This window comes from Neopsephotus bourkii, unplaced genomic scaffold (assembly GCF_033783945.1).
Source record: "Neopsephotus bourkii isolate Nb327-2 ecotype Australia unplaced genomic scaffold, CSIRO-AGI_Nbou_v1 NB_1589, whole genome shotgun sequence".
NCBI lineage: Eukaryota > Metazoa > Chordata > Aves > Psittaciformes > Psittacidae > Neopsephotus > Neopsephotus bourkii.
The window spans coordinates 5,643,145-5,667,415 of NW_026902065.1; the positions used below are offsets into that span (position 1 = coordinate 5,643,145).

The following is a 24,271-nucleotide window of genomic DNA, read 5'->3' on the forward strand; positions in this document are numbered from 1 at the left end:
GGTAAGTACTGGGGAACAAGGGCATCTCCTGTGGAAACAGTGAGGAAAAGTCACTTCCTCCCTTCCAGCACATAACATACACAGGAGACAACTGCAGGTGCCAACAGTTAGGTGAACACAGAAACTCATTAAAACTAACTTCCAGGGGAGCTGAGTCTCAGTGCTGTGGCTGTTTATTGAACCTGATCCATAGTAAGCCTGGAGTAGGCTCACTGTCCATTCCATACAGAGGCCGCCCATTGGTGAGGACTCTTGCCTGAGGAGCAGATCACTGGGATCTGACATGTCACAAGAGCCAACCAGAGCTTGGTCAAAGCAGCTCTAACACAATTCTCCTGGTGGGCTCTGCTGTTTAATATGCAGTGAGCTCCCACTGCAATGGATGGAGATGCTCTCTGGGTGTCTCTACCTAGACCACTTCCACCAGGCTCATAGCAGCTCCCTACCTCTAAACCTGCCATCAGATTTGGGCAAAACTGGGTGAAGAGCTGAGAAGGCATGAGTGATGGGCTGGAGAACTGACCAAGATGCATCACATCAACACTACCTCCTTAGGTAGCCAAAGTGAAAACGTAACATCTGCCTTGTCAGAGATTGAAGGGACCCATTCTGCTCTTGCACATCCCCCTTCTCCCTGCCAAGCACAAACACGTAACCAGCAGCAATCCCCCTTTACTAAGACCTGGCTCGTGAGTGTGGTTTAGCTGAAAGATCCTGTGCTCACAAGTGGGAGATACCACACGCCCATCACCAAGCAGGGACAGGGTGGGAGGGTGCTGCTTGGGAATGCAAGGGAGGGGGACGGGGCCCAAACAGCTGGGTTTGCTTGCAAGCGGGAGGTGGGAGACAGCAGGGGCGGAGGAAAAGGGCTGTGCCCCCGGGTTATGTACCTGTGTATAAAAATGGCTTTGGCTGGGTCCAGCAGCAGTGAAGTTTTCTTTCACCTCTTTACCTCTGCTCCTGCCTCCAGCAGCCTTGCCTGGGCAGGAAGATCCCAAGCATATCCAGGCTCTGAGAATGAATGTCAAGGTGCTGATGGTCACTGCACTCCTCTGGGTGTTGCTCTGCTCAGCCCCAGCTCCATCTGAGGCACTGAGGAGCTGGGCTGGCACCCTGAGGAAGCATTCAGGAGTAGGGGGCCCTGGAGAAGACCCTTGGTTACCTGGAGATGGAGGGGTCGACCTGCCTGGGCAGGGGTTGAACAGGAGCCGTCCTGCGGCTAGTGCATCGGAAGTGATGGGAGCCAGGACCCCCAGCAAGGCCATGGCCAGGCCCCCACTGAGCAGTGGTGAGCAAGATCCCCGCAGCAAGCCCCGGAGGTACTCACCACAGCCCTCCCGCAGCAGGAGGCTGAGCCATCACCTGAAAGGCCATGGGAAGTTCAACAGGGACACGGTAAGCACAACGCATCCTTGGCCAGCACGGATGAATGTTTGTTCGGGGGGGTTGCAGAGGAACCAGGAGTGAGGGAAGGCAAGAGCAGGGTCAGGCAGCTCACTGAGCCCTTTTGGCTGATCTGTCTGCAGGGCAGGAATGGGGTTGTGCATGTGACGTTAAGAGCACCACATGAAGAGAATGTGGCCATAGAAACAGGCCCTTCCTTCTGCTTTACAGCTCCACAGGTTCCTGCATGAACCTCTGTGTGGGATGTTGCTGGCCCTTGTTATAATGGAGCCAGAAACTCTGGCAGGTCTGAGCATCACAGAGAGGCTAAAACCAGGTGGGACAGCCCCAAAATGCAGGGAGAAGAGAGCATCTTCGAGGCACAGCCTGTGCCCTGGGCTCCTCAGTTGTACCACTCAAATGCTTGCAATTGTTTAGCCATGTACAAGGCTGGGATTTTGGCAGAGCAGAGCTGGGGTGGCACCTCTTCTCCAGGCAGAGCGTTGCTGCACCCACACTGTAACCCATGTACTGCCACCATGCACCCTCATGCTGGTATCTGCCTGAGCAGCTCAGCCAGCCCTGCAGCTTCCAAACCAGGTCCCCTGTGCACCCCCGAGCCCCAGCACCCTGCACAGAGACTTACTGTCCCCCAGGCCCTTCAGCAGCATGGGGCATGAAAGTCAGGCAGACCTGTGAGCAGCAGGAGCAGGTGCCCAGCATGCCACAACCCTGCAAATACCAGCTAGAAAAGCTGCTCTTGGGCTGCTCCTCACAAGCCAAGTGTGAAAGCGCTGGCCAGAACATGGCCTCAGCACTTGTGGCTTGTGGTGCAGACAGAGGAGATGGGCAGTGACAACTCTAAAACACCACTGGCACCCGGGAAGGCTTAAGGCAGAGCGGTGGCCGCAGCCAATAGAAGGTCAGGAGGCGAGTGTCAGTCTGGCTGCACTTGTCTTAACCAAGATGTGCTGGATGGTGCTGTGCTGGGTGATGCTCTGCCAGGGTGGATGGTACTGCAGCAAGAGGGCAGAGGCAGTGGCTGTGGGGACCAGCTGCTTAGTGTGCTTTCTGCCCAAAGCTTAATGAACTGCCTCAAAATTGCCTCCTTGGGCCCAAACTTCTCCCACTCCTTGCATGAAGCTGCTGCTCTACAGCCTGGTGAGCATCTTGTCCCAGTACTGTGTTTCCCTGCATCATTTTACTGTTTTAAATGGAAACCAAACATCCAGCAGCAAATGCCTGTCCCATAACTTCTATCTTCTGCAAGTTGGCTTTGCTTTCCAACTGGTAGCTTCTCCACCCTGCCAGTCTTTTGAGCTCATCTGAGTCTATTGAGGCTGTTTTGAGCTCATGTCACCACCAGGCATCACACTGGTGTTAGCTTGAGCATGTGTAGCATGATGCTGTCCTGCAGCTGAGCAGTTCATGTTGCCCGAAAATGACTGACTAATCAGCTGTGGGGCATGCACTCCCTGAAAGGAAGCCTACAAGATGCTGCTCTCAGGCAGCCCAAGCCTGTGCCTGGCGCAGGCTCCTTGGGGATGGGGTTCTCAACAGTGTGAGCACAGAGTGATGTGACTGGGGGAGGTGGACCTGGTCCAGGAGCTGGGAAATAGCTCTCCCTCCCTCTGCAGTACTCCTGCCACAGCATCCAGTCCCGGCCCTGCCAGAAGCCCTCTGACTGCAGCGGCTGCCTGGGGCTCTACACGTGCAAGCTGCCCTCTGGCACCTGTGACCTGAAAGGTGTCTCCAGGCAGAGAGGTAGGTTGTGAGACCCCCAGCCACTGGCACTGAAGACCCCCCCCAACAGCCAACTGCAAACACTGCCCTTCAGCTACACCTGTGCAAACCTAAATCAGACCTACCCTGTGCAGGGCAGGGGCTCGGCTGTTGACTGCACAGGGCTCACTCTCTGTCCTGCCTGCACTAGCCAACACTAGTGATGAATGAATAACTGTACGGTGAACAGGACATTCATAGAATCTTAGAATGGTTTGGGCTTGAAAGGACCTTAAAGACCATCTGGTTCCAACTCCCTGCCATGGGCAGAGACACCTGAACAAGCTCAACTCCTTTAGCCTGTCTCCATAGGAGAGGTGCTCCACCATCTTCACGGCCTCGCTCAAGCAGGTCCACATCCTTCTTATGGTGGAGTCGCCAAAGGTGGATGTAAGCTTCTGTAAGAGCTAGGATTTGCTCAGTGCCCTGAGCTCTCACAGGACAGAGACTGTGGGAGGCAAGGAGGGGTATGGGGCTAGGGGTTCAGCCAGGGGCTTGGGAGGCAGCTAGTGCAGCTCTCTGGGGCATCAAAGGCCCTACAGAGCTGCTCACATCAGCCTGTGCAAGTTGCTTAACTGAGGGAGCAGAGATTGTGACTTTTAATGTTTAACCTCTCAGACAAGTGTCTTGGTTCTTCAGTACCAGTCGATAAATCCATGCTGCCCCCGGACTGGCCTCTTGCCTTAGCACACTTAGAATCGTTGAATCAACTAGGTTAGAAAAGACCTGTAAGATCATTGAGGCCAACCGCCAGCCTAGGACTGTCAAGCTCACCGCTAAACCATGTCACTGAGGGCAAACTGGTCTTCCCTCAGGATCTCCAGTCACAACCACCCCACATCTGGCCCATCCTAGTGCCCCACACTATGTAGCTGCTGCCCCTACCCCTCATGGCCACCTCTTATCTCCCTTCAAAATGTCTCCTCACATCCACCCCTAAGAGCCCATGGCTGCCCCTCATGCCCCCTGCCTTCCCCTGCTCTCACAACATGATCTGCCCTCACAACCGCCCCACCTCCCACCTCATGATTTCACCTCATGGCCGCCACCCCATTTCCCTCACTATCTCCCATCATGGATGCCTCTGTTCTCCCCTCATGATTTCACCTCATGGCCGCCCTTCCTTTTCCCTACAATCTCCCCTCATGGCTGCCCCTGTTCTCCCCTTGTGGTCTCCCCTCATGGCTGTCCTTCCTTTTCCCTCACGATCACCCCTCACAGCTGCCCCTCCTTTTCCCTCACGATCACCCCTCATGGCTGCCCCTGTTCTCCCCTCATGATCTCCCCTCATGGCTGCCCCTGTTCTCCCCTCACAATCGCCCCTCATGGCTACCCCTGTTCTCCCCTCATGATCTCCCCTCATGGCTGCCCCTGCTCTCCCCTCACAATCGCCCCTCATGGATGCCCCTGTTCTCCCCTCATGATCTCCCCTCACAGCCATCCTTCCTTTTGCCTCACAATCTCCCCACATGGCTGCCACTGTTCTCCCCTCACGATTCCCCTCGTGGATGCTCCTGCTCTCCCCTCATAATTTCCCCTCATGGCTGCCCCTGTTCTTCCCTCACAATCTCCCCTAATGGCCACCCTTCCTTTTCCCTCACAATCTCCCTTCATGGCTGCCCCTGTTCTCCCCTCACAATCTCCCCTCATGGTCTCCTCTCATGGCTGCCCTTCCTTTTCCCTCATAATTTCCCCTCATGGCTGCCCCTGCTCTCCCCTCATAATCATAGAATCATAGAATAGTTAGGGTTGGAAAGGACCTTAAGATCACCAACTTCCCACCCCTCTGCTGTGGGCAGGGACACCTCACACTAAACCACATCACCCAAGGCTCTGTCCAACCTGGCCTTGACCACCACCAGGGATGAAGCATTCACAGCCTCCCTGGGCAACCTATTCCAGTCCCTCACTACCCTAACAGTAAAGAACTTCCTCCTTATATCCAATCTAAACTTCCCTTGTTTGAGTTTTAACCCGTTACCCCTTGTCCTATCACTACAGTCCCTAATGAAGAGTCCATCCCCAGCATCCCCAGCAATCTCGCCTTATGGCTGCCACTGTTCACCCCACATGATCTCCCATCATGGCTGCCCCTCCTTTTCCCTCACAATCTCCCCTCATGGCTGCCCCTGTTCTCCCCTTATGATCTCCCCTCATGGCCACCCTTCCTTTTCCCTCACAATCTTCCCTCATGGCTGCCCCTGCTCTCCCATCATGATCTCCTCTCAATGGCTGCCCCTGCTCTCTGCTCATAATCTCCCCTCATGGCCACCCCTTCATTTCCCTCATGATCTCCTCTCATGGCTGCCCCTGTTCTCCCCTCATGGTCTCCCCTTATGGCCGCCCCTCCTTTTCCCTAACAATCTCTCATCATGGCTGCCCCTTCGTTTCCCTCATGATGTCCTCTCATGGCTGCCCCTGCTCTCCCCTCATGGCTCCCCCTGCGCCCCCCTCACGATTACCTTGCACACTGCAAGAAAAGTGTAGCCCAGAAAAAGAACATGTCAGTTAACACTGACACTGCAGGGGGACCATTGGGTGCTAAGCAAAATGCAGTCTAGTTGCTGAAGGACAGCCAGAGCAGCACGTCTTCACATCACTGAAGTGTTTTATGTCCAAATAACACTGAGAGTTAAAGATCCCGGAGCACTGCAGACCCACTCCCAAAACCCAGCACTACCCTTGTGTATCGTGTGAAGGGTGCCAGAGCTTCTATGCAAGCAGAAGACAACAGGGCTCTGCCATTGCTCTGCGTGAACTACACTCACCAGTTCCCCACCAGGTACATTTACAGATGACAGCAATGGGAATGAATCTAGCCTGGAAGATGTTTCCACTTTCCATCCCTTCCGCTGAAGCTCTGTAATCCTCCCATGTGCACACTGTTATGGTAGAGAACCTTATCCAAGGTGACTAAACACACATACACCAGCCCAGGTGAAGAAAACCCCTCGTTGTGAGATGTAGAGTAGGCAAGCTTTGGGTATGTACTCTGTATACATGGTGTGTCCACCTATAGAGTATATAGGGCACACCCAGCATACATCCTCAGTTTGGAGCCTTCTCTGGCCATCTGCTGGCAGATGGCGTGGAGGCTGCTGGCAGCCTCCACAGGAGGGCACACGCACCCCTGGTGGGACCCAGCACAGCCGGACTTAACAGCTTGTCTTTACAGGTGGGTTCCTCCAAAGCATCCAGAGCCCTGAGGGACGCAGGGTCCTGCTCATCCCAGCACAACACAGCTCAACATAAAGCTGGAGAGGCTGTCCTGCAGCTGGAGACCAATGCTTTCTGCTAGAGTTTCATTTTAAATCCTTAATAACACAGCCCTAAATGTTTCTTTTGTTGCACTTCTCATGCTGCTGCTCTTTAAGACACTTCTTTGGATTTTGTACACTATGTAAGCATAATTCCTACTATCCTGAGAGCTGCCAATGAAAGCACCAAGCAACCACAGGGCTCAGTGCTGGCAGAGCCCCCCCATGAGACAAATGGGACTATTTCACAACCCTTTTTAACTTGAGCTGTTAAGGTATTGCAGCAAAAGCATCTCAGCATGTATCTCAGCATGCTCACAGAGGTCCAAGCTGAGCCTAGGAGCCTGTGAGCATCAGGCATCCCAGCTCTCTACCATGGCTCCTGCCAAGGAAGGTGAAGTGCCACGCTGTTGAAAATGTCACTTTGAGAAGAGGAATGTGGATCCCCCAGGAACAGGCTCAGCAGCAGGGTACCACATAGGAGACCTGCTTCTGGAGGCCTCAGGTGAGCCCCAGGATCAGCTCCATTTAGCACCCACAAAGCTTCGCAGGTATCCTAACCGCCTTTGCATGTGTGGGTGCATCTCAGCTTTGCAAAACCTCATTCTGCTACAATTAAAACCACTTTTTAAAAGACAACCAAACCACAGCATTTGATTCAGCCTGGACTTCACTGCAGCTTCCTCTGGTGGGCCACCATGGCCTCCTGTGACAAGCTAGACTTTAAGTAGTGCCAGTTTCGCCCAGCACAACTGAGAGGAGGCCTCCTGCATCCTCCACCTGGTTACCACACTGGGAGAAAGGGGGGATAAATGCTGCTGCCTTCTCTGACTCCCTCTGTTGTTGCTTCAGCTTCCTGCACATGGGCTGGGGAGCACATAGGTGCTGCCCACCTATGGCACTGCAGCTGAGCGGCATTTATGGTGCTCCCCACAGAACTACAGAGAGGTTGAGGTGGGAAGGGACCTCTGGGGCTCATCAGGGCCAATTCCCTGTTTAAGCAGGCCACCCAGAGCCACTTGCCTAACTTATCTGGTCCCCAGATAGTGGCACATATCACAGACATAACAAGCCCCATTACGCTGCAAGGCAACCAATTGCTGTCTGACCAAGTGCTCACCCCTCCATGCACCCAGTTTCCTGCTCTTGCCACCACCCATCACTACCTGTTTCCTCCATCTTAAAACACAGCACAAAGAGGCTGGTGCTGTAGAAAACTGGAAATGCAGGCTTCAAAGGATGCACAGAGCAGGCCTGGAGCCACAGCTTCACTCCATTACTGAGTGGAGGTAAGCTCCCCTGAACCCCATTGCTGGGCAACACAGCCCTCTTGCCTGGGAAAGCCCACTGCCCCCAGTGGCACATGGACCATTTCCAAGCCCTCTGGCGGCCCCTTGGGCACCTCACAGGTGCCCACAGCCAAGGTACCTGCACACATAACTGGGGAAGAGATTTCCCTTCAGGCCATAGCAGACTTACCCTCTGCCTTCCTCTCCGAAGAGCAGAGGAGACCAAAGGATGCTCCAGCTGCTCTTGACTGCCCTCACAAGCAGTGCAAGAGAAACAGCTTTTGTACCAGTTAGAAAAGAGCCCTCACCCCACCTTGACCTCCACATGCTTCCCCTAACACTTCTGACTGAAAAAGACAGAGGAGAGGTGAGAGGAGAGGTGAGCAGGAGGTCCGACCTCCTGCCCAACCAGAAGCACAGAAGGCAGCAGCAGGCACTCCCCCATTGCATGCTTCTTACCATGCTCCCTGACAGCAACACCTCAGTTGGGAAAGGAGAGCCCATCTGACCTTCAGGAACTCACCTCTGGGTGAGTTCCACTTTGGGCTCTCCCTGCAAGAGGCCAGGCAAGGAAATGAGGCCCATGGTCAAACAGAGGGCTTGGCCAAACCAAAGAATCAGCTGCTAGATATCCTTTCCAGCTCATGCTCAGCACTGGGTGGGTGGGCTGGTGGGCAGACACAGCTCAACCCCTCCCCAAGGCACCCAAGGGTCCACACACCTTTTACACCACTCGCTTTTAATTACACTGCATAAGGAAAGGCCTCTCCTCATGCCAGAACCCCCTGGCACAGGTCTCCAGGGAGCTGGCTGGCTCATCATGTCCTCAGTAGGTTTAGTGGTTCTCTCCCACCCTTCTCTCTTGCTTGGAAGCTCCTGTTGGTCAGTCCACATCATCCCTGCAGCCGTCACTTTGCAGAGACCTATTTCCATACATCTGTTTCTCCCCTCCTCGGTGCTTGAGCTTTGCCTGCTCAGTCCCATGGGAGTCCTGCTTTGGCCTCCTGCAGCACCAAGCAGAGAGGAGGCAGGACAAGAGTCATCGGTTAATAGTTGTTCTAGCCCCAATATAAATAGAAAAATACAATAAAACAAAGAATTGACTAGCTAAGAGAGCCAATCCGTTGGGATGCCTGCAACGTGCTAGTGCAGAGTTCAGAGAGAGTACTTGGTCCAGTGCATGGTACTGTAGATATCCAGAAACCTGTCCCGGAAGCCCCGCAGCCATCAAACCTTCCTGTGGCACCACATGTCTGTGTGAGCACAACCCAGCTGCAGTCAGCTCGCCCAAGGCTGTTGGTTCCTGGGAGCAGGCTGAATGGGAACTCTTGATAATAGTCTGATGTATTGCTGTTAAATGGTAAAGCCATTCTCTTCTGTGGAACGAGGATGTGCTTCTTATTTTTTGTGGAGGAATTTCATTTTGCTACCTGGAGAGATTAACAAAGGAAAATGGACTCCCATCAGAGACAGGCAAAACAAGCGTCATTCCCAACCATCACCATCTGGCCTGCAGCCGCCATCCCCAAGTCACTGGCTGATCTATTGCCTCCTCAGATCCACCTATGTCCTTTGAAAGACACAGATGTAGCTCCTGGCCCAATCTTTGGCTCTCCACCAGCTTCCAGACAAGCAGCAGTTCAGGGGGCAGAGCCAATAGCCTCCCAGATCACTCAAGGCTCAGAGCACTGCTGCTCTGCAGGAAGCCACACACAGTCACTAGCAGAGCCCTGCCACCCTTTGACAGCATCTCTGCTGCTAAATCTGATACATCAAGAAGCCCAAGACTCCTGAGAAGTGAAGGGTTTTGCTGGTTCCTCACCTAGGCCTTTCAGGAACTTATTGACTCCACTCTGCTCCCCACTGGGAAGTGTTTCCAGGTACTCCTGAGCCCGTACCTCAAACAGACCTGCGGAAAGAAGAAGTCAACATCTATTTTGCTTCATTATAAATAAAAGCAAGAATGCTCAGCTGAAAGAACACTGTCCCAGCTTACCAATAAAATATTGCGCACAGAATCACAGAATGGTTTGGGTTGGAAGGGATCTTAAAGATCATTTAGTTCCAACCACCCTGCCATGGGCAAGGACACCTTCCACTAGACCAGAATGCTCAAAGCCCCATCTAACCTGGCCTTGAACACTGCCAGGGATGGGGCAGCCACAGCTTCTCTGGGCAACCTCACAGTGAAGAATTTCTTCCTTATATCTAATCTAAATCTACCCTCTTCTAGTTTAAAGCCATTTCCCCTTCTCCTATCACTACATGCCCTTGTAAAAAATTCCTCTTCAGGTTCCTTGTGGCCCCTTTAGGTACTGGAAGCTGCTCTAAGGTCTCCCTTGAGCCTCTTCTTCTCCAGGCTGAACAAGCCCAGCTCTCAGCCTGTCTTCATAGGAGAGTGCTCCAGGCCTCTGAGCATTTTTGTGTGTGGCCTTCTCTTTCTAACAAATACGAAAGGGAATGACTCACCCCACCTCCTCCACCAGCTGAGCCCAGATCTGGGACAGGAGCTTTGGTCCACCTGCTCATTTTGTACCTTATATTAAAACTCTGTTCATTCTGGTACAGACACAGCTAAGTCCAGAGAGTGAGGTCGTCTGGGGAATCGTCACATAGGATTTACCATGCTGCAAAACCTCTTTTACTCAGCCACCTATTCAAGTGTCCACTGCTTATCAGTGCTTGGATGGAAACTGCTAAGCCATCACCAAGCAGCAGCAGGGATGAGACACTAGGATGAGCTGCCAGTAGAGTCCTTGGGAGTGTGGTATACCAGGAGTTAAAAAACAGAAGCAGCTCTTTGAAGGACAGAAGCATCCACCTTTTCTACTATCCAAGACATCATAACCAATCCAACCCATTCTTCCTCTAGACATGTGAAGGGGACATAAGTGACCGCAAAAATAAATGTCATTCCAACAGTGTAACCCTTCTGTGATGGTCCTGGTGGGAATTCAGTGTTGAACGGAAGAGGCACACATATGGAGGATACTGCTTATGTCCCTTACTTCAGTGGTGAATTGTGCCTGTAACCCCAAGAAGAAACTATCGGATGACACACAAAAAAATCCTGTTCTCCAACAGCTGGTTCACATGCACTGTGCAAACACTATATCTCACCTTTGGGGTGATGCTCCCTTTTGGGAAGATAAGGAAATAGAGACAAAAAAATCCCCAAGTGACTTCTCAAAGGCCACACTGGGGTGTCAGAGTGAACCATCAGCCTGCACAAGCGTTTCCCTACCACCTCCCTTCCGGTGTCCCTGCACAGACACTGCAGCCTACAGCCATGCTGCTGGAGATGGAGCTGGCAGCTGGTGAGCATCTGCCAGCTCTCACAGGAGCAACAGCAGAGTTTCCACAACAGCAGAGCCCAGGCAGAGCCCCTCACCTCTGACCCCCTGCTTCCGCAGCTCCCGCTCCTGAATGAAGCCCCCAAACATCTGTGTCTCCATGAAGACCTCCAGGAAGCGTCGAAGGCTCTTGGAGGAGACGGACTTGCGGAAAGCCTCACGCTGCAGGGTCCGCTCTTCTCTTTCGGAAGGGGTCAGGAAGAGGGAGTAGTGGCCCACAATCTCCACAAAGAAACGGACAAAGGCCTCGGACACCACCTCATTCAAAGGGCTTGTCTCTAAGGAGAAAACAAAGAGGCAGTGGTGAGGACACTGCTGTAAGGACGTGCTAAGAATAGCTCTGGGTACAAACTCCATCACTTTTTTCAGATCCAACCTGAGCAGAAAAAGCTGCTCAAGAGAGACAGCATCCTACAAAGACGAACGGCTGCTGCTGCTTTGAAAACCACCAAGTTTTCCCTTGGTTCTCAATCTCTCCAGTGGGATGGGGAGAGAATGAGACAAGTGAGAAAATTTGTGGGTTGAGATAGAGACAGTTTAACAGGTAAAGCAAAAGCTGCGCACACAAGCAAAGCAGGCAAGGAATTCATTCATCACTTCCCATGGGCAGGAAGGTATTTAGCCACCCCCAGGAAAGCAGAGCTCTGTCACACATAACAGTTACTTGGGAAGACAAGCGCCACCACTGCGAACGTCCCCCCTTCCTTCTTCCCCCAGCTTTAAATGCTGAGCATAATGCTACATGGCATAGGAAGTCCCTTTGGTACGTCACCTGCAGCTCTGCAGGTGGACTGTTCCCCCAGGAAGCCTGCATCACTCATAGGGTCAGCAGCAGAGAGTGTCCTGTGGGACCACCACCCTCCCCACCTCACACACAGGAGTACAGGGAAGTTGCACAGAGCTGGGAAGGGGCAAGTACTGCTTCTCCTCACACAAACAGAATGGTCCCCGGTGCAATGGAAGATTGAATACAGCTTCAACCAAACTCCTGACCTACCTCCAATTTCTGTGGTGTGAAAATCAGTACAAGCCTAGTTCTCCCCTAAGAAGCGACAGGAGAAAAAGGAGAAGGAAAAGACGTGGTTCAAAGCTGAGAGGCACTGTGCTTTACCCTGCTTGCCATTGACAGGGCCTTCCTCCTTGTCGCTCGCCAGCTCGTTCCTCTGCTCCAAAATGTGTTCTAGGGCAGCCTGCAGCTTGCGGGGCAGGATGGAGTCCTCATCTTCCATCTGTAAGACAGAGCCACCTCCTTAGGGCCTGGGGCCGGGACACAGCTGGCCCCTGCCCTTCTCCTCCCCAGCTCCTATCCTGTCCCCAGCACGGCAGGGGGAGCACTAAAAACAAACTCTGAGGAAAGGAAGAAGGAGAGGGAGAAGGTGTGGTATAGTATGCTTGGCACATTCCCAGCACATCCCAGTGCAGGGCCATCAAGAAGCACAAAAGAAAGGGGTGTCTTTTCCCAAATATTCCTATATTCTGAAGGAATTTCAGATGTCCAACCCAAGAGGCTACCAGGCAGGGTTCTCCCATGGCCTCACCATCCGCTTGTGAGCACTTGCACCACCACAAAGAGGACGTATCTGAACAATGCTGGCGTGCAGCCAGGTGAGCACAACCCCCTGCTCAGCTCTGCTCTGTGTTGATCCTGGTACTGAGGCGAGTTCCCATAGAGCAACAGGGCCAAGGAACTGTCTGTGACTGTGTGCCAGCTCCTGACAGCCCTGGCTGAGACAGCCTGGTTTACCTTAAACCTCCAAAAGCGAGGTGTGAGGTAAAGCATATCCCTGCAGCTAAGGCAGCTGGCAAGTGAGAACTGCACCAAAGGAGTGGCCTGCACTACATCCTACTTGCTGCAGCAGGAGGTGCACTCATCCCATCCTACTCACGGGATGTGAGGCACAGCAGAGACCAAGAGGACGAGAAGAAACAACCTCCAGCTGTGCCAGAGGAGATTTAGACTGGATATTAGGAAAAATGTCTTCACCGAAAGGGTGATCAGGCATTGGCACAGGCTGCCCAGGGCAGTGGTGGATTCACTATCCCTGGAACTGTTCAAAAACTGTGTAGATGAGCCCCCCAGTGACATGGTTTAGTAGCGGTCTTGGCAGTCCTGGGATAAAGGTTGGACTTGATGATCTTAAAGGTCTTTTCCAACGCAGCTGATTCTATGATTCTGTGATTCATTGCAGCCAGCACTGCTCAGCAATCTGCCAAAGAGCTCTGAGGCAAAAATAGCTTCCCAGGCCAGGATTATGTTCACTCATCTGTCTCTTCCCTTCAATATCCTACTCCTCTCCACAACAAAGGGAAGTAAAAATCAGGAGTCAATCTCATCTGCAGAGCAAAATACAGGCTCTCATGTACCAGCTTCCTTCTTATGACCTACCTAGTTCAAGGACTGGAGGGAGGAACCACAGACTCCTTGGGCAGGAAGGATTTGAAGAAATCATCATGGCTCTATTCCCCCCTCAGGGCTGGGGATGCGACAGGAGATGGACTGACAGACACAGGCTGGAAGAGCCTGTGCTTCTTCCTAGCAGACAGTGCTGAGTTGAGGCTTTCCAGCTCTGCCCTCAGCCTTACAATATGCCACTTAAGGACCCACAGTGCTCAAGTGCCACTGTTTCCCCTCTTAAAACAGAGAGAGAATGCACAATGATTTGGCCCTCAACAGCTGTAGTTTGGGATGCTGACATCACATAGCAACCCCTGTAATGCTGCCCACCACAAACGCTGCATCAGTTTGTGAGGGGAGTAAGCAATCCATCCATCCTTGCAGGCCAGCCAACACAGATGGAGGTGAAGTGTGGTGGAAAAAGGGGAGAGAAAATGAAGGATACGATGTAGCTCTGCTCACCTGTCTCAGAAACCGGTTATTTACAAGGTCAACAACAAGGACCTAAGAATGGAAGAGCAAGAATAAAAAAAAGAAAGTCATTATTTCCATCATCAGAGTTTATCTTACTTTGTAAGTGCCCTGGAGGAAATGCTTCAGCCCTGTCCTGCTCCTCCTCCCCACCACCACAGCTGAAGGAGCAGTCAGCTTAAGAAAGCAGCCCTTGCTGTAGCTTTCCAGCAATGCTGCCACACACTGCAGCACAGCTTGGACGGCAAGAGGCTATCCTTCAAGCCAGGCCAATGCTCCTCACCCCACACTGGGGTCTGAGCTCCATCTTTTGTCCTCATGCGCTTCCCCGCTGTCCCCTGCGTGGGCTGGGAGGGAAAAGCCTCCTTGACTACATTCAGCCTTTCTGAGTGCACCACCTAGTGCACCATGAATCTGGTTCTTAATTACTTACTGGTTCATTAGGCACCTGTGTTAATGAGAGGGGCAGCTACCCTGGCCAATTTGTAGCAATCATACTTCAAGCCTGGCAGACTTTGTGCTCATCCCCTAGACAGGACTTTGCAGAAACAACAGAAACTGTAATCAAATCATCTCCTCCCTACAGCAGCCCCTTGGCGGGAGATCCAGCCTCCCGCTTCCCAAACTGTGGACAAGGAGGGTGCAGCCCCCCACCTCCCCACGGGCCATCCACCTCCTCCCTCACCCTATGCTCACAGGAGATGGAGAATGAGAGCTGAGCTTCTTCATGCTGCAAGGCAGACTCTCAAAAGCAGCCTTTCTGGGAGAGAAAACAACTCAGTCCACTGGAAGCAACCAAAAGCAAGGCTCACCTCCTCCACTGGGAGCTCCTTCAGGCGGGGCAGAGAGCTGGAGAGCAGGCCGATGAGAAAGGGGGTGGGCGAACACACGATGTCGATCATGGAAGGTGGCAGCACAGGGATGTACGTGTGTTGCCAGGTGAAGGGGTACAGTAGTGCCACTGTGGCATGGCAACACTTGGAAAGAGTGCTGGAAGATGAAACACAACCAAGCGCAATGGCTGATCAGTCAGGAGATAAGTGACATCCTAGAAGTCAGGGATCTTTCACTTGTTCCCTGATTATCTCTGCAATTACTGAGGGCTTTCACAGATTTCTGACACCAGCTTCAGGCGCAATGACTTGACATAGGAGCCCAGGTTAGGAAAGATCATAGAATGGTTTGGGTTAGAAGGGATTTTAAAGAGCATCCAGTTCCACTCCCCTGCTGTGGACAGGGACAGCTTCCACTAGACCACATTGATCAAAGCCCTGTCCAACCTGGCCTTGAACACTGCCAGGATGGGGCAGCCACAGCTTCTCTGAGCAACCTGTGCTGGGGCCTCAGCACCCTCACAAGGAAGAATTTCATAGAATCATAGAACAGTTAGGGTTGGAAAGGACCTTAAGATCATCTAGTTCCAATCCCCTGCCACGGGCAGGGACACCCCACACTGAACCGTATCACCCAAGGCTTCGTCCAATCTGGCCTTGAACACTGCCAGGGATGGAGCATTCACAACCTCCCTGGGCAACCTATTCCAGTGCCTCACCACCCTCACAGTAAAGAATTTCCTCCTTATATCCAATCTAAACTTCCCCTGTTTAAGTTTTAACCCATTACCCCTTGTCCTGTCACTACAGTCCCTAATGAAGAGTCCATCCCCAGCATCCCTATAGGCCTCCTTCAGATACTGGAAGGCTGCTATGAGGTCTCCACGCAGCCTTCTCTTCTCCAGGCTGAACAGCCCCAACATCTCAGCCTATCTTCATACAGGAGGTGCTCCAGCCCCCTGATCATCCTTGTGGCCCTCCTTTGGACTTGTTCCAACAGTTCCATGTCCTTTTCTTCTTAATAGCTAATCTAAATCCCCCTCTCTGTCAGTTTAAAGCCATTCCTCCTTGTCCTGTCCCTACAGGCCCTTGTCAAAAGTCCCTCTCCAGATTTCTTGCAGGCTGCTTTAGGTACTGGAAGCAGCTCTAAGGTCTCCTAACAGCCTCTTCTTCTCCAGGCTGAACAAGCCCGACTCTCTCAGCCTGTCTCCACAGGAGAGGTGCTCCAGCCCTCTGATCATCTTTGTGGCCTCCTCTGGACTTGCTTGAGCAGCTCCACATCAATCTTGTATTGGGACCCCAGAGCTAAACACAGTACTCACGAGAGCAGAGCAAAGGGGCAGGATCACCTCCTTTGACCTGCTGGTGACGCTCCTTCTGATGCAGCCCAGGATACTGTTGGCTCATGTTCATTTTCTCATTGACCAACACCCCCAAGCCCTTCTCCACAGGGCTGCTCTGAATCTCTTCTCTGCCCAATCTGTAGCCATGCCTGGGATTGCCCTGACCCAGGTGTAGGACCTTGCACTTGGCTTGGTTGAACTTCATAAGGTTGGCACTGGCCACCTCTCAAGTGCGTCCAGATCCCTCTGGATCCCATCCCTTCCCTCCAGTGTGTCAACTGAACCACGCAACTTCTGTCATCAGCAAACTTGCTGAGGGTGCATCAATCCCACTGTTCATATTGCCAACAAAGATGCTGAACAGCACCGGTCCCAGTGCCTACCCCTGAGGAACATCACTCATCACCGGTTTCCATTTGGATACGGAGCCATGCAACCATCTAGCCAATTTCTTATCTATCGAGTGGTGAATCTGTCAAATCCATGCCTCCCCAGTTTAGAGACAAGGATGTCATGCAGGACAGTGTCAAATGCCTTGCCATGGATACATCTTGTCAGGTCCCACGGACTCGTGCACCTTCAAGTTCCTAAGATGCTCTTGAACCTGATGTTCTCTTACAGCAGGCAGTTCTGCATTCTCCCAGTCCCTGCCTTTGCCTCCTGTGGCTTGAGTGGTGTGGCTGGAGCTGTTGCTGGTGAAGACCAAGGCAAAAAATTCATTGAGTATCTCATCCTTCTCCATGTCCCAGGTGACCAGGTCTCCCATTTCCTTCCAGAAGGGTCCCATATTTTCCCTTGTCTTCCTTTCATGCCCAATTTACCTATAGAAGTTTTTCCCATTGACCTTAATATCCTTGGCTGGATTCAATTCTGTCAGGGCTTTAGCTTTCCTAACCTAGCCCACATGCATGTGACAAGAGACTGATACAATATATTGTACAAGTGTTGATGGTAGTCATAGGTATTTTTGCACATGGGTCAAGATGACCATCAGTAACAATAAGGAATTTGTGAGTAAAACCAAGACTCGTTTCTGTTTAAAAGATCCAAGGAGAACATCCAGGATTGATTATACCAAGAATAAGTTATGTGACAGCTTGGCAAAGTGACCATTTGATTAACCAGCTTGGTAATGAAAGAAACTTTAGGTGTCCTGAAGTCAGTTGCCTTCATTGTAATACTAAAAATCACACCCACAAGTCAGAGAGTGCCCAGCCAAGGTGAAGACCCCTCCTCTGAGCATGCATAGCGATTAGAAGGAATGAGCAAATATCATATGTAGATTAGATGTAGATTGCTCTAATTATATGTAACTGGGAGTGCATTACATTTGTATCTTTTGTGTATAAATGCAATGAAGGAACCGGCATTGTTGTGCTTGATCTGTGAACACTCCACCAAACAGCCAGGCCTGAACACACACAGTATCTCTCTTGAGCGTGTGGAGTTGGTTTACTGCATGCCAGGCATGAGCCTGCTTTTTGGACAACAAAATAGGTCCCACTGAATCCAGCATCAGCTGTTCCAGTACCCTGATGGGAAAGACTAGATGGATGTGGGGTCATCCACAGCACTGGCTTTCATTAGAGAAATTACTTTATTCTCCCACAGCATTTCAGGTTCCATGGGAAAGCCACAGGTCTGAATGTACAGGGGCTATACTGTCCAGCAGAGACATCACACAGCCATGGGCATACAGAAGACAGCCCCACCACTACAACAGCTACCTACTGGGCTGCACTGTGGCCCACATACCTGCTTGGCCACACTCTTGTCAGCACAGCTTGACAGCTTGCCTGGATGCTCTGGCAAAGCCCTTGGCACAATCTACAGCTGCAAGGTCCCCTGGATTGTTCCAGTTATGGTCCAGCCCTGCCCCTTGGCTTTCTACCTGTGCAGCATACAGGCTTTGCTTCTGGGCAGCCCTTAGCAGGAGTAATTACATGCCAATGGCATGAATTTCTATTAGTCCGAATCATATGATAGCTCCTAGCAGTCAAGCCAGAGCTCGGGGGAAGGAGGAAGGAGCGGTCTCTAGCTGAAGCTAGCCAGACACCCCACAGCTTTAGGAGACTGCCAAGACTCTTCAGAACCACGGGAGAGTGAAAGTGCAGGAGGGGAGCACACGGCTAGCTCCTGGAGGAAGATGCCCCACAGCTCATAGGAACTTCCTTCTTCCCCTTCAAACGCCACCAGCAGCTCAGCCAAAAGTGCTTTCGCTGACAAATTCCAAGGGGGTCTGTCCAGAAACCCCATCAGCTCTCTAGCAGGAGGCAGGCAGGGTCTGCAGTCAGAGACGGCAGAGCCTGCTGCAGGGCACCAGTTACTCATCTGTTCTGGGTCTGGAAACATTTGTATGTGTCAAGGGAGGGGGGAAGGCTCACCACTATAAACCCTGTATATAACATCATTTTGTTTTACTAGCATCCAGGTCTCTGAAGGCTGGAGGAGGGGAAGAAGCTGGTGCAGCCGGATGCCCAGCTGGCTCCTGTGGAACTCCATGGGGGAATTTACACTCAGCAACCCGGATCTGGCAGTTTATTGCTGACTGGAGAGGGAAGTGGTTTGATGGGTGTGGGCTTGAGCTCACTCTGGAAAGTGGAGCCTGCTTTTCCTCCCCCCTCACCCCAGCTAAGCCTGGTAGATTGGAATCCCTGTGCTGCAACACTTAACACACGCTGAGCAGAGTGGTCTGGCTGGGCTGCAGCTGGCTGGCTTTCTTCAGGTAAGTTCAGTTAGCAGAACACAACTGTGGTTGCTGGGATGTCAGTGTGACCATATGAAGTAATCGGGCAGCAAACATCATTAAACACATGATGTTTTTTAGGGATGAGTAAATATTATCTAGGGCTGCAACAGGCAGGGAACAGGCCCTTGGGAGGAACACCTGGGACTTGTGTGCTGAGAAAGTCTCTCAAGATGGGGACAGTTTCCCCTTCCTCCACTCCCAGAGGCTTGTCTCTTAAGGAGATACTGCAAAGGAGGACACTACAAAGGCTGTGTCAACAGACTGGTAGCTTTAAGCCTTTAAATGGGGAAAGCCCCCTCAGTTCCACAGGCTTGTTTAGAAAGGTCATAGAGCACCCCCTTCCTTCTCCACATTCCTTCCTGCCCCTCTGTCACTGTTCTCAAGCAGAGCCTGCCCTCCTCAGCAAGCCCATGTCTTGCTGTGCCTACCATACATGCAAGGTAGATTCAGAGAGAAACAAAATGAAAATAATGAGAAGACACAGAGATAGTAACAAACAGGAACATTAAAAAAAACCCTCAAACACAAGAAAACCCACACAGAAAAAGCATGGGAACAATACCAGAGTAGATGGCTTTTCTTGTACCTTTCATACAAGCTGATCTTGAAAGGAGCTGCAACAAAGTGAATGTGCCACCCTTCAAGTGCACTCCAAGTTAATGAGATACTTTAAAAACTGCCTCCTTTGAGCCTGAGCTACTTGCACACGTGCACATTTCAGGCAACATTAGCAGATTCAAAAGCAGGGGTTTCTCTTCCCCTCCATTACTGCAGGGTGTGCTTTCTACTCCACAATTTCTGACTGATAACAGCATAACAGCAGGAGCATCACAGTGAAAGCTGAAAGGACTCCTTTCATCACTTCTTTGCAGCACTGTGGCATTACTCTTCTAGACCACCACCCCTGGACTTCCTCTTCTTTGAGGAGAGGTTGAATGTGGAAGTGTTGGAAGTTTCACCTCTGTCACAAATCCTCGGCTTTCCTGCCTAAAGATGGGACTTTATAGACAGGACCTGAAAACCAGTGAAAAAGATCTCTGTGTTTCCAGATAGCTCCACAGAGAAACAGTGAGCAGCTGAAGTGCAAGGTTATTTATGACACGGTAAGATATGATGGCATGCTGTCTCCTGCTATATTTATGGTGGCTTGCTCTTCCCTCAACCCTATTCTCAAGTCCCAGTGAGTACACATGGTACGTGAGAGATTGAGTGGGAGGAAAGATGGCTGAGGTCCAGTTAGTGGAAGTCACAGACAAAGCTTACACAAGCCTGAAATTGGATGCATCATGCGGTGGGAAGTAAAGATAGCTTCCCCTTCCACCCTTCCATCTGTGAATGCCTCATCGCCTCCAGGATGAATCCTAGTGACTGCTGCTCTGAAACATATCTCAGTGAGGACATTTTCAGAGAACAATACTGATAGGGTTGAGGTCTGCAAGACTCCTTTGAAGGCACAGCAGTTCAGAGATGGACACGGAGGAGGTAACATTGAGGTGTTTCTTCCACACCTGATTCAGTCAGACTTGTTCTGCAGATAAGTCTCAGGGAGCTGCAGCTTGCCAGGAGCCCAGCAGAGCTCCAGTCCTTCGGAATGACTCAAGCTGAAACTCCTTCCTCTTGCGTACAGCACTGCAACAAGCACTGAGGGACTGGTGATTCACACCATGGCTACAGAGCCTTGCAAAAAATCCAACAGGATGAATTCCCTTTTATGCCATCTGTGTGACTGTATGCTCTTCAGCCTGCAGCAATGGGGCAGACTCCCAAACTATATCACAGTCGTAACACAGCAGGTACCTGTCTGTGTAGAAGGTGAATATGGCCACTGAACTTCTGTATGCCTCTTTCTATGAGATGTGCACAGAATCAACCACAGTTGATATGCACACCACCACCAGAACAGTTTAATGCATTCTCAAAACAGTAAGTATATACCAAACAGGCAGCCAATGCCTCTGAATAGCCACACCCCATGTCCCTACTGAAACCCGGACATCCCAGGAGGCATGCACCATTAACCACAATGACAACTGCTGCTATTGGACTAATACTGACACAGGATGATGTGTTTTGCTTGGTGCACTCCAGATGCCACCACTACCTAGTGCAGACCATGTCTAATGTAACTTGCACAGGAGCTTGCAGGAGAGACTGAGATACTGCTAATATAGAGGCTAAAAAATACATAAAGAACTGTGTCAGATCCCTCCCTAAAGGGCTGATTTGGATACAGACTGACACACAGATCCCTCTGGCTGCACACACTCTTGGTCAGAACCATGATACTGCAGCAATTTGTGACATTTTCTTGCTCAAACAACAGGCGTTCCTGCCACACAGCATCCTATGCAAAATCCTACTACACAGCACCCTATGAAGCTGCTGCTTCTTCGTAGCCACCTCAAACAGGGGTGGCCAATACAGAATCTGAACACAATAGCTGCAACTACATAGAAACTCTTTTTCCTTTCCTGGGAAAGCTAGCTTGACAGGCTCAAAGACACCTTGTCAACTTCCTGCAGCTTCTAAAGAAGGATACTGGCTGCTCAGTTTGGTTGTTTTCCTCCCAAACTTTAAACTGACTACAGACTTTACAGCTTTCTGCTCCCAAGGCCAGCAGCTATGCTAAAAAGCTCACCAAGCTGGATCCCTCTTTGAGGATATTTCACGATTTCTGAAAAACATTATTGAATCAATCCCTCCTTTTGGGGTTCAATGCTCTTTGCTCTCTGCACTAACTAAACTGTTCAAAATATGCTGGCATTGGCAACTGAAGACGGTTTGATACGTGGGGTTTTTCTTGTCTTTTTTTGTAAGCTCTGCTACAATAGGATTCATTTTACAAACACCTTTGGATTTCTGACACTGTGTTACATCTGGATTTACTTATGATGGATTGCAGATCTGCTTTACAACATTTAACAGGCGCAGGAGCTTCCAAACATTGCCCCGTTACTTTGCACAGCCCTGCTGCAAACCCTGACAGGAGGATGCCAAGCTCCACCGGCAGTGGGGACCATCAATGCCTCCCACCGACATGGCAGGTTACTGCAGGTGAAGAAGCGAGAGTTAAAGATGCTCTGAAGAAACGACACCATTATCTGAGATCAGAACTGCATGCTTGGATTTCTTCTTCTCCCTAACCACAATACAAAAAGGAAGAACCTGGAAGGCTGGGATTCACAGTCCCAGATTTGTTTCTGTAGAGCACGGAAAAGGCTTCTTTTTGATGATTAATTACCTTTTACAGGGGATGACCACATTTAAAGTGTCTACTCAAATTCTTTCAGATCTGCCTTTGATAACAATGACCACTTTGTGCTGTTGACACAGCTGTGGTTTCTGGCAGGGACAAAGGCAGTTGCTTGAGTTGGTCAGATCCACAATAGGCTTTTGAGGAGATCTGTAAAAACTATGCCTTGATTTTAAGCCTGTGTAAGTTCTCCTGATATAAAAAACCTTCTGAATCTGACCCATCTCTCCCTTGGACCAGTGAAAACTGCCCAGCCCTAGGTACCCTGTGAAATGAGGCCACTTTTACTGGAAGATTCCTTCTGAAACGTTGGTCTACAGTGTCTCAAACTGCATGCCAGGCAGCATCACTTGGAAACAAAAGCAACTCTCCTGTTGCAGTGCCTAACCTTCGCCATGGCCTCCACTGCCCCAGCACTAAAGTTTATGGTGCAGGAGCAAATAAAAGCTAGGGAAGACTACACAGACAAACATAGTTTTAACGAAGTCCGTTCCCTGGGTTGCGAGGCAATGTATACTCCAGTTTCCACAGCAACAGAGGGAAAAAGAACCCACCCAAAAACTAATAAACCAAATTCTTTCCTTTTCCGCTGCCAAGCTCCAGATTGACAGCTCTTTAAAAAACACTCTATGTTCATTCTAAAGATGGAAAAGACAAAGTATTTCACTTGCTGTACACTTGTTAGATACATTTTTTGGCTCAGCTTGAAAACATTTCACAGTTCACACAGTATTTGGCAAGAGACCTTTCGGCTTTCTTTTCCCACAGACTGATTTTATAGCAATTAAAAGATGTAAATAAATTGCACACAGCATTAACTCTGACACTCACACCAGACATACCTTTACACACACATACAGGTAGTTATGGACAGGGTCCACATGGAGAACTGCAAAAATGAATGATAAAAGCAATTCATTATGCATCTTTCACCATGCCACCTGCACTCTCCCCTTTAATCCATCTCAGCTGGGTTGTTTCAGGCATTCCTAACCTCTGAGCAGTTTCCAACAGCTGCTTTTATCAGGTTTTTTTCGTCTTTCTTCTCGTAAGTTATTGCCAAAAAATGTTTCTTTTCTTTCCTCTGAAATTGGAATTTTCACTGCTAAATACCATTTAATATTCCTTGAGTTCAGTGTGTTCCTGTCTCAGGAAAAGTATCATTTGGACAGATGATCGTGTAAGTTCAATACTATCAGCTTGCAAAACATGGAATTTCCAATGAGGAGAAGAGACTATTGACCTTATGAAAGGCTCACCAAACCAGTGCACTCAGGTCACTGGACTGGACTAAAATACTTATTTTTGGTTATTTCCTTAGTTTTCTGTTTTTCAGGCCTTCACAGTCCTTTGGGGTCATTTTCAAGCGTTTTCTCCACAAAAATGAGTCAGAGAAAGTTCATATTTTGTAACAGGAAAAGAAGAAGACTCTCCTGAAATTGCTGAGAGCAAGGTCTTCTCAGAAACATCAAATATTAAAAGTCTTGTAGAGAGCTGGCAAATCTACAGTAAATATTTGACTCTGAGCCCTGTGGCCAGACAGACCCTGGATCTTTAAAACGTGACAATTCTTCTTTTCACAGAAGAGGGCTGTTTATGGTATATTTAAAGAATCTAGAAGCTATGATTCTATAGCTCTTTCCCACTCCCTTTTACAGATCTGGGCAGCTGGACTCATCTCTAAGGACCCTGCCTATACTGGCAAAGCCTGTCATCCTAAATTATCATATAAATCATATATACTAAGTAGAAAGACAGCATTTGGATGAATTCTCTAATTTTCAGTGCAAGTTTGAATGCTCTGCATGAAACGTGTGGCTTAAGTATCCACAATACTAAGTATCTATGCATATAATGTATCAGTGATTATAAAGAGGCAAATCTTCCTCTCTATGATCCAAGGCAGTTGCCAAAAAATGCAAGTGGTGCTGCCTGGATGCTACAGCTCCCCTCTTTCCAGCCTTCCTACTCCTGTGATGAGAGTGCCTGAGCTCTGCCTGCAGAGAGCCCCGGATCCCTGCAGCATGAACTTTTCCCTTCACTTTCCTGTAGAAGGGGCCTCCCCATTCTTTGCCCCAGCGCTCAGTCCCAGAGCTGCAGCCTGCTGCCTGGAAGTTGTGAAAACAGACAGCTTAGGGGCATTGTACACTCCTGAAACTTGAG

The 24,271-nt window shown here is 50.4% G+C and overlaps 1 protein-coding gene across 2 annotated transcripts in view; it reads right to left on the reverse strand.

The window, feature by feature from the left end:
• Positions 1-8,433: 8,433 nt before the first annotated feature.
• DENND2A (DENN domain containing 2A) overlaps positions 8,434-24,271 on the reverse strand; it is a 62,019-nt gene continuing 46,181 nt past the window's right edge. Inside the window, exons 15-20 of one of the 2 annotated variants that reach the window (XM_061371961.1) lie at positions 14,743-14,920; positions 13,922-13,963; positions 12,176-12,293; positions 11,103-11,342; positions 9,534-9,620; positions 8,434-9,141 (exon numbers count right to left, since the gene is read on the reverse strand). In XM_061371961.1, coding sequence (XP_061227945.1) covers positions 9,110-9,141; positions 9,534-9,620; positions 11,103-11,342; positions 12,176-12,293; positions 13,922-13,963; positions 14,743-14,920 — 697 coding nt within the window. In that variant the 3' untranslated portion in view covers positions 8,434-9,109. Of the gene's footprint in view, positions 9,142-9,533; positions 9,621-11,102; positions 11,343-12,061; positions 12,294-13,921; positions 13,964-14,742; positions 14,921-24,271 lie in introns of those variants that run through there. The other variant, XM_061371962.1, reaches the window with a different exon arrangement.